The sequence below is a fragment of the Terrapene carolina genome, unplaced genomic scaffold, assembly GCF_002925995.2.
Source record: "Terrapene carolina triunguis isolate 2854851 unplaced genomic scaffold, T_m_triunguis-2.0 Scaffold310, whole genome shotgun sequence".
Taxonomy (NCBI): Eukaryota; Metazoa; Chordata; order Testudines; family Emydidae; genus Terrapene; species Terrapene triunguis.
Window position 1 is genome coordinate 1,094,504 of NW_020664661.1, and position 17,226 is coordinate 1,111,729.

Genomic DNA, 17,226 nt, shown 5'->3' on the forward strand with positions numbered 1-17,226 from the left:
ATTTCAGCTATTTTGATTCACACTCCAAAAGCGGCTTTGTTCTGAAACATATTTTCTCTTGCAGCTGATCCCTAAAGACTCTGAGTGCTTTGGAAATAGTGGTTTGTACTAACGGCCTGACAGGTGTAAGCGTACCTGTCAGTGATTAATATTTTGATCCCTACATCAGCATCCTGCTGAAGACTTATAGATGTTGACTGATAGTCAACCTATTTTAACATATCTTCCAAAAAGAAATTGAATTCACATTTCCAAATTCACAGCTGCTCAACCAAGACACTGTGTGTGTAAATAAACATACCCCACTATAAAAGTGACTCACAATTTAAGATATTATTATTTCTGTAGGAACATGCACAAACAATAATATCTTGTGTTTTTATAGACGGGATGCCAGAGTCAGATAAAATGTTGCTAAACAAATATGCTGTATGTGGTATTCAGTTACTTGCCAAAGCAGTGACATCTTGATTGCTTGTAACTGACTCTGTGAAGAAGTTTCATGTATCAGTGTAAGGCCATTTTGCACCTAAGTGAACTGTGATTTTAAATTCAATATAGTTTTATCCATACTCTATAGATTAATCTTGTCACGTGTGTGGAATGCGGTCATTGTTTAACAATGCCCAGGAATGCTACACAAGAGTTTAGGACAGGAAGTGAAGAGTACTTTATCCATTTGCAACTGCAGGAGAATATAACTAGGTAGAAGTAGATCCTTATTGGTGTTGGCATTTGACCAGGACACCAGGATAAGCTCCTTTTAAGAATCACAAGCAGTCAAGTTAACCCTGTGTTAACGCTCTCATCTGAAACCTGTTTCCCCAACAGCATAGTGCTGTATAACGCCTCTAGGCTGGGATGCTGCTTTGCAGAGCAGAGGGAAGAGTGCTGCCTTCTTAGACTGGGATTTTTCACTGGGGCTTAAGGGAATCCCTTGCGAGTCAGTGGGAGTTGGGTGCCTAACTCCCTTAGCCCCTTTTGGAAATCCCAGCTCAAACAGCACCCCTGCAGCATCGGCTGTGGATATTCTTTGGACACATCTCCCCCAAGCACTGTTTGTGGCTGCTCAGCTGATGAGATCTGCCAGGATCCTAGGAGAAGGTGGTGCAGGTAGCATTCTGTTGCTCTTTGATATTGCACTGGGCGATACAGCTCTTTCTCCAGGAGTCCATGTGTCCTCTAACTGATGTGTTGCTTTTTCATCTCTTGGTGCTTTCCAAAGGATTAAAGGACTCTCTGGGGAGGAAGAGCTTAGAAGCCTTATGATAAAAACGGGGCTTTACTGTCAGATCTCTTGTGCACTTAGGACCCAATGCTGTGAGCTGCTGAACATCCTCAACTCCCAGCAGAACCTAATAAATCAGCAGAGTTCTGACTTCAATAGGACATAGATCCCTAAGTCACTTGGGTGCTTTTGAAAATGTTACCCTTCGTCTCCCTGGCCCAGATCCTCCAAGGGTTTGGGGGTTAGGTGTCTAAATACCTTTGAGGAGCTGGTCCTTTTGCAGTTTGGGATAACAGTATTTCCTACATCACAGAAGGGTTGTGAGGATTAATACATTGAGGATGGTGAGATGTTATGGTGTTGGGGAGGTACCTTAAATACCAAGGGCAGGTAATTAGTTAATGTTTGTAAAGTGCTTTGAAAATGCAAAGAGCATATTACTACTGTGAACTAGATACCCCAGTGGTGGGTGCATTACATTTGCAGACAGGGAGATTCTGCCAAGGGATCTTTGAAAATACAAAATGCATCTAGGTTGAAAATGTAGGGCCAGATCCTCAGCTGGTATAAATCGGGGTAGCTCCTTTAATGTCAATGGGGAGACTACACTGAAGATTTGGCCCTGGTATGCAGATGGTAAGGGTTGCTGCAAACAATGACTCACAACTGTAAAGCTTTCAGAAAATGTGCTAACCATTCCCAGGCCCTGTGTAGGAGGCAGCACTGGTCTGAGGGAGCGAGCTGGGAGTAGTGGGGGGAGGGGATGTTGGGGGGGGTGTTGGATGACAACCCAAATATTTTTGACAAAAACAGAAATGTTTTCCAACAAAATTTCCACTTAGTCAAAAAGCCATATTTGTCCCCCCAAAATAAGTTTAAACAGAATAATAATAATATTATTATCCTGAAGTAAATAAGGAAAAACCCCAGTAACTGCAGTTGGAATGCGGGGGCTATAAATCCCAGGATTCTGGAGGATCAGTCTGGATAAGTGCCCAAAAGCTAGAATGTTCCTGCGAAATTGAGTTGGAAGACTCATGAGAAGGGAAGGTCTCTCGGGAAAGATTTCTGCTACCTTTTGTGAAGAATGGGGCTGCAGCCCTGGTATTTGTGGCATTTCTGCTATTGGTTCGGGCACCTTTAATCATAATATGATCATGGATGGGCATCAAAATACCAGATAATGAAACCAGTCTATACGGCAACAGCCCAAGTATTCAGTATCCCTAACCAAGAGTTCTAGGAAGATCCCAAAGCTATTGCCCCAGACACCCCACTCAATGAAAGAAACAAGCTCCAATCAATATAAAGACTGGGATGAAAAGAGAAGTAGGGGGCAAATCTAGAAAACAATGAGAACAAGAGAAGATGCATAAAAGCACCCAAGGATGAGCTGAACTCTGTTATTTGGGCCGGGTATAGTCCTGGTGCATAGCCTCTGGCTGCCGGTCCCCTCCATCACCCATGCTCACCCTGTAGACCTTGGACCCGATTAACACCCCCACTCCCATATTAAACCAGCTTTGGGTGAAACTTAGGGAGTTATATCCCCTGCTTTGGGGTTTTATACCCTCATGCTAGGGCTGAGGTTGGCAGCATTTTCCCCTAGCCCAGACAGCACCTGATTATCCGTTCTTACCTCCTTTATCTGGCTCATCTTCTGCTCCTTCTGCAAACTGCACACTTGCTTTTGGAGTCGCAGATTGTGCTCCTGCAGCTGCCCGATTTTCTCTATCAGCTGACAGATGTGTTCCAGATAACCCAGGCCAGAGCCAAGAGCCTTGGTGTTCCCTTGGTTCACCTGCAATGACAAAGTCATTCAGAGCACAGGCAAACAGTGGCAAAATAATTCCGAGCAGCTATTGCCCTGCCTCTCCTTTACAGTTTCACAGGCCATCAAAAATACACCTGGCGGGCAGTGTGGTTAAAATGAGAACTGGCCCAGGCCTTTATCCCAACCCCTAACCTTATCTTTCAGGTTAGAAAAAGTCTGTTTGGTTCACTTTTTTCAGCCCACGCTGCACCCCCATCTGTCTCCCCAGCAGTGCTAAGGTTTTCAATAACAACAAGGAGTCTGGTGGCACCTTAAAGACTAACAGATTTATTTGGGCATAAGCTTTCGTGGGTAAAAACCTCACTTCTTCAGATGCATAGAGTGAAAGTTACAGATGCAGGCATTATATACTGACACACGGAGAGCAGGGAGTTACTTTGCAAGTGGAGAACCAGTGTTGACAGGGCCAATTCAATCAGGGTGGATGTAGTCCACTCCCAATAATAGATGAGGAGGTGTCAATTCCAGGAGAGGAAAAGCTGCTTCTGTAATGAGCCAGCCACTCCCAGTCCCTATTCAAGCCCAGATTAATGGTGTTAAATTTGCAAATGAATTTTAGTTCTGCTGTTTCTCTTTGAAGTCTGTTTCTGAAGTTTTTTTGTTCAATGATAGTGACTTTTAAATCTGTAATAGAATGACCAGGGAGATTGAAGTGTTCACTTACTGGCTTTTGTATGTTACCATTCCTGATGTCCAATTTGTGTCCATTTATTCTTTTACATAGGGACTGTCCGGTTTGGCCAATGTACATGGCAGAGGGGCATTGCTGGCACATGATGGCATATATAACATTAGTAGATGTGCAGGTGAATGAGCTCTTGATGGTGTGGCTGATGTGGTTGGGTCCTCTGATGGTGTCGCCAGAGTAGATATGGGGACAGAGTAGGCAACGAGGTTTGCTACAGGGATTGGTTCCTGGGTTGGTGTTTCTGTGGTGTGGTGTGCAGTTGCTGGTGAGTATTTGCTTCAGGTTGGGGGGTTGTCTGTAAGCGAGGACTGGCCTGCCTCCCAAGGTCTGTGAGAGTGAGGGATCATTTTCCAGGATAGGTTGTAGATCGTGGATAATGCGCTGGAGAGGTTTTAGCTGGGGGCTGTATGTGATGGCCAGTGGTGTTCTGTTATTGTCCTTGTTGGGCCTGTCCTGTAGTAGGTGATTTCTGGGTACACGTTTTCAATGCTACCTAGGAGTCCCAATAAAATAAAATCTCACCTTATGATAGCCCCAAGATGCCTCATTTTACAGCATTGCTGCATGAACTGGAAAAGCAGGCAGAGAGGCTATTTCCAGCCCAACCCTTCAGGCTCAAGATTCAGATGGAGCGGATTCCAGTGGGCAGCCAAACTACTAGGTGCTCATATGAACTCCATATATTTAATTTACACCCATGGCTACCCTATCAGAGTGGTGTAAAAATCCCATAGCATAAGTGAGAATCTGGGCCTACAATGTATGCCATTACACTCCTGGGGCCAAATTCATCCCTGATGTAGCTCCACTGAAATCAATGGAGCTGCACCCTGGAGGAATTTAGCCCATTGACATCAATGTGAGTTGCATCTGTCTGCATCAGGGCTGAGTTTGGGCCCCACCAAATGTCTGCTCATAGAATCATAGAAGATTAGGATTGGAAGAGACCTCAGAGGTCATCTAGTCCAATCCCCTGCTCAAAGCAGGACCAACACCAACTAAATCATCCCAGCCAGGGCTTTGTCAAGCTGGGCTTTAAAAACCTCTAAGGATAGAGATTCCACCACCTCCCTAGGTAACCCATTCCAGTGCTTCACCACCCTCCTAATGAAATAGTGTTTCCTAATATCCAATCATCCTCTTTGGAACCTCCCCCCCCACTTCAGGTAGTTGAAGGCTGCTATCAAATCCCCCCCTCACACTTCTCTTCTGCAGACTAAACAAGCCCAGTTCCCTCAGCCTCTCCTCGTAAGTCATGTGCCCCAGACCCCTGATAATTTTCGTTGCTCTCCGCTGGACTGTTTCCAATTTGTCCACACCCTTTCTGTAGTGGGGGGGTCCAAAACTGGACACAGTACTCCAGATGTGGCCTTACCAGTGCCAAATAGAGGGGAATAATCACTTCCCTCGATCTGCTGGCAATGCTCCTACTAATGAAGCCCAATATGCCGTTAGCCTTCTTGGCACTAAGGCCAAACTGCTGACCCATATCCATCTTCTCATCCACTGTAATCCCCAGGTCCTTTTCTGCAGAACTACTGCTTAGTCAGTGCAAGCTACAGTGCTTTGCCACTCTGGGACTAACCTAGTCTGGGGGACAAGATCTCTGCTGCCTTTGCACCTTGCAGAGTCATTTGCAGCTTGCAGAGTGGGTGGAAGACACTACCCCTAGTGTAAGTGAGTAGGGACGTCTGATTGGGTGGCATGGCATAGGTGTATGGACAAGGACACAATGTCGAAGGCGACAGAGAACCAGGCTCCAGGTGTGTAACCTATGCCAACATCTACGTCACTGCTAATTTAGCCTCATGTCACCAGTTAGGCAGTGAACTTCATTCTGGGCCTAACTCAAGCCACTGAAGTCAACAGGAGTCTTTCCATTGGCTCCAGCAGACTTTGGATCAGGTCCCCTGAGCACCTTACCCAGGTGGCAATGGGCGTTTGTCTTGAGGAAAGTATGCAGGATTAGGCCCCCTATATGGTTATGGCAAGAATTAGATGAGTCTATTCCACTGTCACAGGGTGACTGGCCCCTTTAATGGGGGTGGAGGGCAGTGCATCTGTGACTAATTACCTGCCACCCAACTGGGCTTAAAGGAAGGCACCTTGGCCTCATGAAGGGAAAGACAGCAGCTGGGGGAGTTGCTGAAGAGGGCTTCTGAAGGAAGCTGCTGGAGGAATGGCTGAGAGTCCAGAAACACTGGCACAAATAGTCCTGTGCAACACCCTGACTGCAAAGAGGAGAGACTACAGGCTAGGAACGGATGTATCTAGGGTGGGTTGAGGGATAGAGCCCTGAAATGGCTCAAAAGTGTGCCTGGAGGAGAGGCTTGGAGCCAGCCAGACCTCAGGGAGGAGAAGGGGCCGTGGGATACTGTGAAAGGAATAGCTGGAAGAGACTTTGCTTTGGGTTTACTTTGCTTTATATGTTAACAAACCAGTCCCCAAGAAAGATGTTTGTTATTGTATATAAATCTCTGTGGATTATTCCTGGGACTTTGAAAGGGAAACTGAGGCAATGGGCTGCAGAGCCACATTTGGCCAATAGGGGGTCACTACAGAGGAGGCATACCCTTTGACATACACATAGACTTACATGTTCCATTTCTTAGCATGTGAGTAAATGTTCAGTCTTTGGACGAAATGCTGTATTGTTGTTATGTTTTGTTATGCCGTTGTCCTTTGGGAGACACCGTGACCAATAGCAAAGGTTTGTCCTCTGCTGTATTCTCTATATTTGGTGGCAATTCTTGGGCCACAGCAGCTTGAAGCAAGCATTGGTGGGTGAGCTGTAACTTCTGGAAGAGGGGTTTGTGACTGCTTCTATTCCACACTACGTAGCAAAATAGACTCAGACTATAACCTGATTATGCATTATTGATTTCTCTTCCACTGGGAAGCTGACTTGAAGGCCCCACAATTCCACTGTCACTCAGCAGAGGGGCCACTCTGGTGCCAGCGTGAGACGGTAGTGTCAGAAGAAAGGCAACAATTTTGTCCAGTTGCATTTTCTGTATCTGGCTGCCTTGTCTGGCAACGCATTAGTCATATTTATTGTAAGATTAATCTGTTGAACATCCCACTAACAAATACACACAGAAGCTCATTTACACATTGGCTCTGCCTGTTGATGGGCATGTGATATCAGTAAGTAAAATAAACCCAGATTTTTACAAAAGCTCTGCTTTAAAGTTTATCTTACGTCAGAAAGTTAGTTGCCTCTACAAAAGTGGGAAGCTCACTCTGTGTCCTTTCTCACAGCAGTACACATTTTCGGGGAAATACAAACCTCGGGTCTCTTCCTGTCTTTCCATTATGTCAAAAGGTTCTTGGTGGGTTCAAAAAATAATCAGCATCAGGATTATTTTTAAATAAACAATGATACAATGTTATTTATAAAATCTGGTCTTATGTTCAGATGGTTTTAGCTCTGAGTCCATGACGTAAATCCTGTGAAATCATATTAAATAATGTGACACTGAATAAATGAGGAATAGTAGCTCACTTTCCTTATGATTGGTAGCACTCTTTTGTGGATAGAACTATTAAAAAAGGAGTCAGGTTGGATTTTGCTCCAATATAAAAAATGTATCTTTAAAACATCTGTGCAGCAGGAGGGAGACAGGGATCCAAGAGCATTCAGAGAACACAGAATCAATGTGTTCCATTCAGAAAAAAAGAAAAAACCCTGTGTTCTATGGACTCTAGCCACAATTTTCAAAAATGACTAGTGATTTTTGGGTGCCCAAATTGAGACACCTAATTTTCAGAAAGTGCTGAGCACCCACCCTCTGAAATCAGGCTCCTTTAAGCCTCAAGATGGGCTCCTCAAAATTGCTGGGCATTAGATCTGGTTGACACTTGAAATTTGTAGTTTGCAGGAAATTTTGACACTCTGAAAACGGGTTTTGGTCCAAATCAGAACAAAACCAAATATCGCTGAAATTTCCTGAAAAACTTGTTTGGGAAAATTTTCCAAATTTATTTTTTTGCTAGGACTTTCCCGCCATTTTTATATTTATTTCCTACCATATCAGTAGTAGTGCATAATATGTCAGTTGAAATATTCTATTGTTTTTTGTTTTGTTTGTAAAATCATTAAGGGAAAGAAAGAGGTTGTCTTTGACACAGTATGATGCTCACATACTGTGTGCTTGGGGCAGGAAGGGATCAGGAGCCAGCTGGCTTAGATTCTCAGCTGGGGTAAATTGCCCTACCTCCATTGACCTACAGGGATGTGGCTGGAGCACACTGCACTGCAGCTATTCTCTCCTTTCCTGGGCTCATGGGAAGCCGTGTATTGGTGCTCCTTATGCTATGGGGCAGCCAGGGGTCTACCTGGCCCTCAGTGCAAGTCAGAGCAACTGTCCCAGGGTGATTGCGCCCCTTTAAGGATCTTAGTCCTCCTGTGACTGAGCAGGTGTGCCCTGGCTAGGCCCAATTAGCAGGCAGGGTAGCACCTAGGCTCAAGAGTAGGGTTGCCAACGTTGGTTGGACCAATTCCTGGAGATTTCATCACATGATGTAATCCTGACGACTCCAGGACAATCCTGGAGGGTTGGCAACCCTAATCAAGAGATATATAAAGAGTCTTGGGAGCCAGGAAGAAGGAGAATAGGCCAGGTGCAGGGAGGCCTGGATGACTGCCGATGCCAGAGCCAGAGGAATGCCCAGGGGAACGGGGAGATATCCTAGGAGGTCTATGATAATAACAATAAGCCCAGGGTGGGCGGACGCTATTAATGTGGATCCTTCCTTTGGCCCATTTGAACTCTAGCAGGGGCTTCTGGGGCTGAGCCCTCCAGGCTGAAGGATGAGTGAGACTGGTGAAGAACCTGGAGTCACAGAAGGGGAGGAGCCAGAATCTTTTGAGTTATGGCATTGAACTTTATTTTGTGATCTGAGATCTGCATATTAGTGGGTTTTGTTAGCCAAACTGAGCCCTGGAGATGGGGAAGCCAAGGGGTGGGGGGCACTCTGAGATGGTGACCTTATGGCAGCACCCTTAGGGTGCTAAACCTAATGCTCTGCTGCCTATGAGCCCTCGTGGGCCCTGGGAAGGAGAGAATAGCTGTAGTGCAGTGTGCTCTAGCCACGCCCCGAGAGGTCCATGGAGCTAGGGTGACAACCCAGTTGAGGATCTAAATCAGATTAAAGATCAGATCCAACTCGGCTGGCATGCTGGCCACTCAGATTCCCAAACAATTCTTCAGAGTGCAGGTAATCTGAGTTATCCTCTTGGGTAATCTTCAATTTAAGTGATTAGCATCATCCTATAGCTATCCTAGCAAATGCAAATGAAGAAAAGATGATTTATCTAACACCCTAGTACACAGGGCCTGCTACTCCCGCCAGCAGAAATTAAACATTCTGCTTTTATGGGTATTTAAGGTCAGAGCCAAAGCCCCTTGAAATCATTAGAAGGCTTTCATTAAGAGGCTTTGAACAGGCCTTTAGTTTTCAATGCCTCTCTTTGCTAATAGCTCCCAGTGATCCCAAAATATTAGTTTACCAGAGGAGAAAATGAGGACTGAAGGATTTTAAGCATCAGGTAAGCCCTAAATTTATTGCAACTGCCCTGCAGTTACAATGCAAGTTCACTGCCTCTGTCCTTCGGCAGTGGGGTATATACCTAGAAACGGGCACCTTCGCTGCACTGCTGTGCAATACACCCGATTTGGGTTAGGGTTATGTCTCAGTTAATTTTTGATGTGCCTGAAACTGACAGAGCTGATGTCAAGTACAGAAAGTTTTTGATTGGGCAATAGAGCAAGTTACCTCCCTAATGGTTGCTCAGCAAGAAACACCATGTGGCCTTTCCAGGAATTTCTTTCAATAGACTGGAAATATTTAAGCAACACTCCCTAAATATCGTCATCTGGCTCATGCAGCATGCTGCTCGGAACCTGCTGTATGACATCCTGGGGTCAATCTTTCTAAAGTCTAGAGAGAGAGCTAGGCTAGTTCACTGTTGTGCCACTGTATGATTACAAAACAGATTCCATTGCAAGTCCCCTCCTTCCAATTCCATATGACTCTAGCTTCCTTGAAATGTTCATCATCAGGGCTGAAATTTTCCATTATTCCTACCTGAAGGTGATTGTTTTTTTATAATGTTTGAGCAAAAGCCATTTTTGGCATGGTGATAAACATACAGCATTAAAAAAATATATCCACTGCTGTTCTGGGGTGAGGAGACAGGGATGGGTGGACAAGGGGCAAAATAAAAAACAGCTGAGTTTTGGGAATTTAGAGGGGACCAGATCCTGCTTTCAGATACATTGGCTTAAATACTGAGTGGGCCAGATCCTATGCTGGTGTAAATCAACATGGCTCCATTGACTTCAACAGAGCTATGCTGATTTACACCAGCTGAGGATCCAACTCTACTGTGAATTCAATGGCATTATTCCAGATTTAGACTGATTGATGTAACTGAGAACAAAAGCTGGCCTAGACCTCCTCACCGAGCCCTAAACATAGAATCATAGAATAATAGACTATCAGGGTTGGCAGGGACATCAGGAGGTCATCTAGTCCAACGCCCTGCTCAAAGCAGGACCAATCCCCAACTAAATCATCCCAGCCAGGGCTTTGTCAAGCCTGACCTTAAAAACCTCTAAGGAAGGTGTCATAACTATAAAGGGAAGGGTAACAGCCTTCCTGTGTACAATACTATAAAAACCCTCCTGGCCAGAGACACCAAAATCCTTTTACCTGTAAAAGGTAACCTGGCTGACACCTGACCCAAAGGACCAATAAGGGGACAAGATACTTTCAAATCTTGGTGGGGGAAGGCTTTTGTTTGTGCTCTTTGTTTTGGGGGTTGTTCGCTCTTGGGACTAAGAGGGACCAGACATCAATCCATGCTCTCCAAATCTTTCTGAACAAGTCTCTCATATTTCAAACTTGTAAGTAACAGCCAGGCAAGGCGTGTTAGTTTTATCTTTGTTTTCTCAACTTGTAAATGTTCCTTTTGCTAGAGGGTTTACCTCTGTTTGCTGTAACTTTGAACCTTGCTTTCAGGGATTATACAGTTGTCTTTAGGTCTCCTTCAGTTTGGTTTTGTAGCCATCTATCTAACGGAGCCACTGGTACGAGGGTTCCCTACTGCTGCGGCAGTTCATGTCTTTACCTCCCAATTAAAGTATCTGCTTGGAATCAAGACAAAACGCTACAGTGGAGCCCTTTCAGTTCTATATAGTTTAATTGCTGTACTTTCAAATATCACAAAAACCAAAAGAGTTCCTCTGGGCTCTTTGAATCTGATTACCCTGTAAAGTTATTTTCCATCCTGATTTTACAGAGATGATTTTTACCTTTCTTTTTTTAATTAAAAGCCTTCTTTTTAAGAACCTGATTGATTTTTCCTTGTTTTAAGATCCAAGGGTTTGGATCGGTTTTCACCAGGAAATTGGTGGAGAAATCTCTCAAGGCTACCCAGGGAAGGGTTATAGTACTTGGGAGGGAGATATTCTGGGGGGGAGGTAGACAGAGTTTCCCAAAAAACTCATAAATAATTTGGGTGGTGGCAGCAAAACCAGATCTAAGCTGGTAGTTAAGCTTAGAGGTTCTCATGCAGGTCCCCACATCTGTACCCTAGAGTTCAGAGTGGGGAAGGAACCTTGACAGAAGGAGATTCCACCACCTCCCTAGGTAACCCATTCCAGTGCTTCACCACCCTCCTAGTGAAAAAGTTTTTCCTAATATCCAACCTAAACCTCCCCCATTGCAACTTGAGGCCGTTACTCCTTGTTCTGTCATCTGCTACCACTGAGAACAGTCTAGATCCCTCCTCTTTGGAACCCCCTTTCAGGTAGTTGAAAGCAGCTATCAAATCCCCCCTCAGTCTTCTCTTCTGCAGACTAAACAATCCCAGTTCCCTCAGCCTCTCCTCATAAGTCATGTGCTCCAGCCCCCTAATAATTTTTGTTGCCCTCCGCTGGACTCTTTCCAATTTTTCCACATCCTTCTTGTAGTGTGGGGCCCAAAACTGGACACGGTACTCCAGCTGAGGCCTCACCAATGTCGAATAAAGGGGAATGATCACATCCCTCAATCTGCTGGCAATGCCCCTTCTTATACAGCTCAAAATGCCATTAGCCTTCTTGGCAACAAAGGCACACTGTCGACTCATATCCAGTTTCTCATCCACTGTAAGCCCTAGGTCCTTCTCTGCAGAACTGCTGCTTAGCCACACGGTCCCTAGTCTGTAGCAGTGCATGGGATTCTTCCGTCCTAAGTGCAGGACTCTGCACTTGTCCTTGTTGAACCTCATCAGATTTCTTTTGGCCTAATCCTCTAATTTGTCTAGGTCCCTCTGTATCCTATCCCTACCCTCCAGCGTATCTACCACTCCTTCCAGTTTAGCGTCATCTGCATACTTGCAGGTGCAGTCCACCCCATCCTCCAGATCATTAATGAAGATATTGAACAAAACCGGCCCCAGGACCGACCCTTGGGGCACTCCGCTTGATACCGGCTGCCAACTAGACATGGAGCCATTGATCACTAATATTTGGGTGCCCAATCCTCAGCTAGTGTCAACATAGTCCTTTGGCTCTGGCCCTTGTTTTTAAAATGAGGTCATAAATATCTGAAAATGCAGGGCTGAGCATCCACAGGGAAAACGTTTAAGATGATAGTTACAGTCTCTGGGCAAGATCTTCAGCGGGTTCGGTGCAACTCACCCTAGCTCTTTGGACATTGGTGGAGCTACACGAGCTGCAAATCTGTTCCTCAGTCTTTAGCTATTTGCCTACCACCTGTAGCTGGTATATATAGGTGCTGTAAGAGGTTTAAGTGCAGTTGGTGCTGCCAGGGGACAGGGGCCTCCCTTGGCTAATCTAGGTGTAATCAGGACTCGTGATTGTGAGCATCTCATCAGTGCTCTGTCCTGCTCTGGGCTCAATCATGGGATGTTAATTTGGTGCATGCCCTGGGATTTTCTTCCATTATGGCTCTTTGGAGAGTGCTATGGGGAAGAGCTGGATCTTATGGCATGATCTGAAGTTGGCATGGGGAGGCTTTTCCTGGTCTCCAAAGGGAGGATATTCTGGAGTCCTGAGCCAGCTATATAAAGGTCACACAAGACTTGTAAACTTTGTGTGGTGTGTTGCGTGTTAGGATGAATGTGAGTGAAGGCTACACATGGATGCAAGCAAAGTCAAGTGCTAGGCACCGTCCACAGCAGTGAGCTGTAGTGCTTCTGCTTTCTTACTTCCCAGAAAACAGAGTCAAATATGTGGGTGTGTCTGAAGATAGTAAAACCAATGAGTTTGTTGCCCTCTGGGAAAGAAGTGTGGGCCAGCAGATAGGGCGTTGAACTGCACGGGGAGTCAGGACACTTGGATTCTAATCCTGGCTCTGCCACCCATTTCCGTTCTTGTCTCTTGGGACTGTAAGCTCTTCGGGCACGTTACGTCCATCATTGGGGTTTATACAGCACCCCCACAGCAGGGCCCCAATCAAGCTCAGGGTCATCAGGTACTAACATAATAATAGGTGTCATCTTGTTCCTACTCTCAGGCAGGATTAGTTTGGAGGCTGTGCTCTTACTACAGGCTTCGATTCTCCTCTGCTCCTTGCTCGGCTCACCCTTTCTATGGCGTGTGGCTCTTTTACCCACAGCACTCCAGGATCCCAAAGAATGTGCAAGGCAACATTTCAACAGCCCTGGAATGTTATTGCAAACAGCACATCCTGGGCTTGGAATACTCAATTAGTGATGTCATAGGCTGACTGGAAAACACTTGTCAGTGGAAGCTGACGGCTTTGTTAAGACTCCTGAATAACAGGAAGCAGAGGAATCATTCTGTACTTTTCTAATCTTCCCCACCCTGTATTTTACGTTGCTTTCCAGGAACAGCCATGCTCACTGATAGCTTGCAGCTTCCTCTGCATGGCACACCCATGCTATGGAAGTGGTACTTGACTGTGATGGCCTCCTGCGGCTTTCTCCTTCTTGCTGTACCATACCAGTGTCTAAAGAGAAATATTCCAAAGGACTGGGTTGACTCAGGGAATTGGTAACACTGTAATCAGCTTGAGAGATGAATCCAGTCAAAGTCAAATTTATCACCATCTGATATGGCTGTTTGATGGCTTGCAGCTCACTTCTCAGTGGACAAGTGTCCACATCACAAACACTACCACCACAGCTACCCCCTATATTGGCAGTTGCAGTAGCTGAATGAACAGGCCATGGAGACTGAGGTGGTCCCTCCAAGGAAGGTTTGCAGAAAAGAGTACGCTTGGGTTGCTGCTACCCAGACTATGCTTGTCCTGTGGCTACATGGAGGTGCAGGACTGTCATTCTGGCACTTTTCACCAGCATGAAATAGAAGAACCAAACCAACCCCCTCATTCTATTTAGAATTGGCCCGACAATAGAGGGCTCACTTTGCCAGGCTAGTCGAGCAGATAAGGATACACTGGAATGCCCACTGGTGGTATCTTTCTAACCAGGAGATTGCATTTAAAGGACATTTGGGTCAGTCTGGATCTAGAGTGGAGTTTGGATCCTGAGCTCCATGTTGTATCCAGGGAGCCTTGATCAACAAAACAGAGGTCGGGAGCCACAGGCTCACTTGGTGTAAATATAATCTTCAGTGGGAGTACATTACTTACAGCAGCTGAACATCTGGGCCATGGCTTTTAAAAGGTTTTCAATCCATCCTCCATTTGTTGTACAAAACCTGCCTTATGGCCTATCTTGCATCATCCTAGTTCTAGTAGCTGCTGTTCTTGACACGCTGCAGTATTTATCTGCTCCATTAATATGCACTGTACCCTCTTCTAGCATAAATCACTGCTGCATTCGTACAGCTACAAAAAATTAGCTTCTGGGCATTGACTTAGAGCTTCACCATTCAGCCAGTGAGGATATTAAAAAAGAAGAACGAACCACAGAGACAGCTTCATTTCCTCTTAAGCCTCTTTAGAATTTACTCTTGGGTTTATGTCAATGCTCCCTTTAGTGGGAAACTGAGGCTCCATTTCACAAAAGATTAAAAGTACTTTTCAGACAGTTAATGTGGCTGTCAGATGGCTAATGTGGCTGTCACCACTCCAGTTTTTGCAGAACTCTCCTGCTCTTGTAGCCGCCCCTCAGCTCCTTGCCCCAAGCTGGCCTGTGCCAGCCCCTTTTCAAAGATCCACCCAACTAGTAGGCCTCTGTTACTTTAGAAAATATTGCTTAATGTGTTTTTATATTGGTGCCTTGTGAGAGAAGACAGTTAGCTCCAGGGAGCAAGGGGCTGTTCAGTCCTACCACATGGCATGTATGCTGTGTACATCAAAGAGGGGAACCTGTCTTTTATTGAGGACTGTTGGAATTGCAAGTTGTCACTTTAAGAGTGGGCAGGGGTCGGGGGCTGTTTCCTGGTCTACCTGCAGGCTAGGGAGCTGAAGCAAGCAGGCAGTCAGCCTAGAATAAGGTGGGGAGAGCTGGGCCTCTCTGCCTCAGGAAGTATCCAGCTTTGTGTCTCTGCTTTTGATTACTGTGTGTTGTTATTCTGGATTCTAAAAAATAAAGTAGTGTTACAGTGCAACTGTCTAGCAGGAGTATTTGATATTTTTATCTGACTTCTCTGCAAGTATGCCATGAACATAGCTGGATCCTGTGGGTCAGTCTGTTAAGAACTTCCTCAATGTTCAGGACTGTCTGGCTCATTATGGAGACAGGAGATAGCTGGAAGGTTTGAGTACAGATCTTAGAGGTCAACAGACAATATCTTTAGGAGGGTTCCAAATAAAGTGTGTTTACTATGTATGTGTACAGCACCTAAGTGGTGGGGAAAGTGCAGGTGTAGGCTAAGGCCTTGATCCATCACTATCTTTCATTTTAAATGCAGTCTGTTTATTGGAGGCCCCATTGTGCTAGGTTCTGTGCACACACATCATGAGACGACTGCCCCAAAGACCTCACAATCTAAGTTTAAAGACTAAGATTCCTGCAAATTGATTAGTGATTTAGGGTGCCCAACATGAGACACCTCATGGGGCCGGATTTTGATAGAGTGGATGCACAGCACTTTCTGAAATCTCAGGTCCCTTTAGTGTCTCAATTTGCACCCCCCAAAAATGGAGGCACCCAGAACCACTAGTCACACTTGAAAATCTTGGCATGGGTGCTTAAACCCAGATCTCAAAGGGATTTAGAGACCCAACCCTCACTAGAATCAATGAGAATTAGGCAAGTGGCAGGCCTTAGCACTGCTCTGGTGCTTGTCTAAGGCCATGTCTACACTATAAAATTGTCTACCTAACTTACAGCAGTAGACAGCCACTGCAGTTATTAAATCACTTGTGTGTGCACACTTTGGCTTCTTGTGTTGGCGGTGCACGTCCTCGCCAGGAACGCTTTTATCAATTGTATTGTTAATGTGGGCAGGGCCTAGGGTGACCAGACGTCCCGATTTTATCGGGACTGTCCTGATATTGCCTTGTTTGTCCCGCGTCCCGACCGATGTGCGGTAGGGACACTGGACAAACAAGCAAATACTCCGGAGCCCGAAAGTGCTCGCCCCCCCCTGCCCCAACTCCGCCCCCTCCTCCCCCCATTGGCTCCCTCCCCGAATCCCCGCCTCTTCCCCAGGCTCGCCCTTCCTCCTCCCTCCGCAAGCTCTGGAGGGAGGCCCCGGAGACGCTGGGGAAGCGGGGCCGGGGTGAGTGAGAGTCCGGCCTGGCCCCGAGCAGGTAGGACTCAGTCGGGCGGTAGGGAGAGTAGGGGGGTGGTCCACGGGGCCAGGCGGCGGCTGTTCTCCCCCCCGGGCAGCGGGACTCAGGAGCGGCCGCTGCTGCAGCTCCCACTGCCGCGGGGGGAGGAAGCGGCCGATGGCCAAGCTCGGCGGCTGCGGCTCTGGCGCCCCCGAACCTGGACCTGTTGCGGGGACCCAGCAGCGCGCACGCTGCGCCCAGCCCCTGGCCAGTTGCGTCTGGGCTGCTGCCCAGCTGGTGCAATCCCGCTGCGGCCCCGGGGCGGAGGCATCAGCAGCCCAGGCCCGTTCGTTCCTCTGCGGGACCTGAGCGGGACGGGGTGGGGCTGGGGCCTGCTGCCCCCACTCCGGGGCCGCTGCGGGATAGCACCAGCTGGGCAGCAGCCCAGACGCGACTGGCCAAGGGCCGGGTGCAGCATGTGCGCTGTTGGGTCCCCGCAGCAGGCTCGGGGGGTTCAGGCCTGGGCGCCAGAGCCGCAGCCGCCGAGCTTGGCCATCGGCCGCTTCCTCCCCCCGCGGCAGTGGGAGCTGCAGCAGCGGCTGCTCCCGAGTCCCGCTGCCCAGGGGGGGAGAACAGCCGCCGCCTGGCCCCGTGGGCCACCCCCCTACTCTCCCTACCGCCCGACTGAGTCCTGCCTGCTCGGGGCCAGGCCGGACTCTCACTCACCCTGGCCCCGCGCTTCCCCTGCGTCTCCTGGGCCTCCCTCCAGCGCTTGTGGAGGAAGGGGTTTTTTTTTTGTTTTTTTTTTTCTCTGCC

The 17,226-nt window shown here is 47.0% G+C and overlaps 1 protein-coding gene across 2 annotated transcripts in view; it reads right to left on the reverse strand.

Moving 5' to 3' along the window:
* LOC112114574 overlaps positions 1 to 17,226 on the reverse strand; it is a 63,354-nt gene that overhangs the window by 16,992 nt on the left and 29,136 nt on the right. For both annotated transcript variants that reach the window (XM_024211356.2, XM_024211355.2), the window contains exon 3: positions 2,868 to 3,029. In XM_024211356.2, coding sequence (XP_024067124.1) covers positions 2,868 to 3,029 — 162 coding nt within the window. The remainder of the gene's footprint in view (positions 1 to 2,867; positions 3,030 to 17,226) is intronic.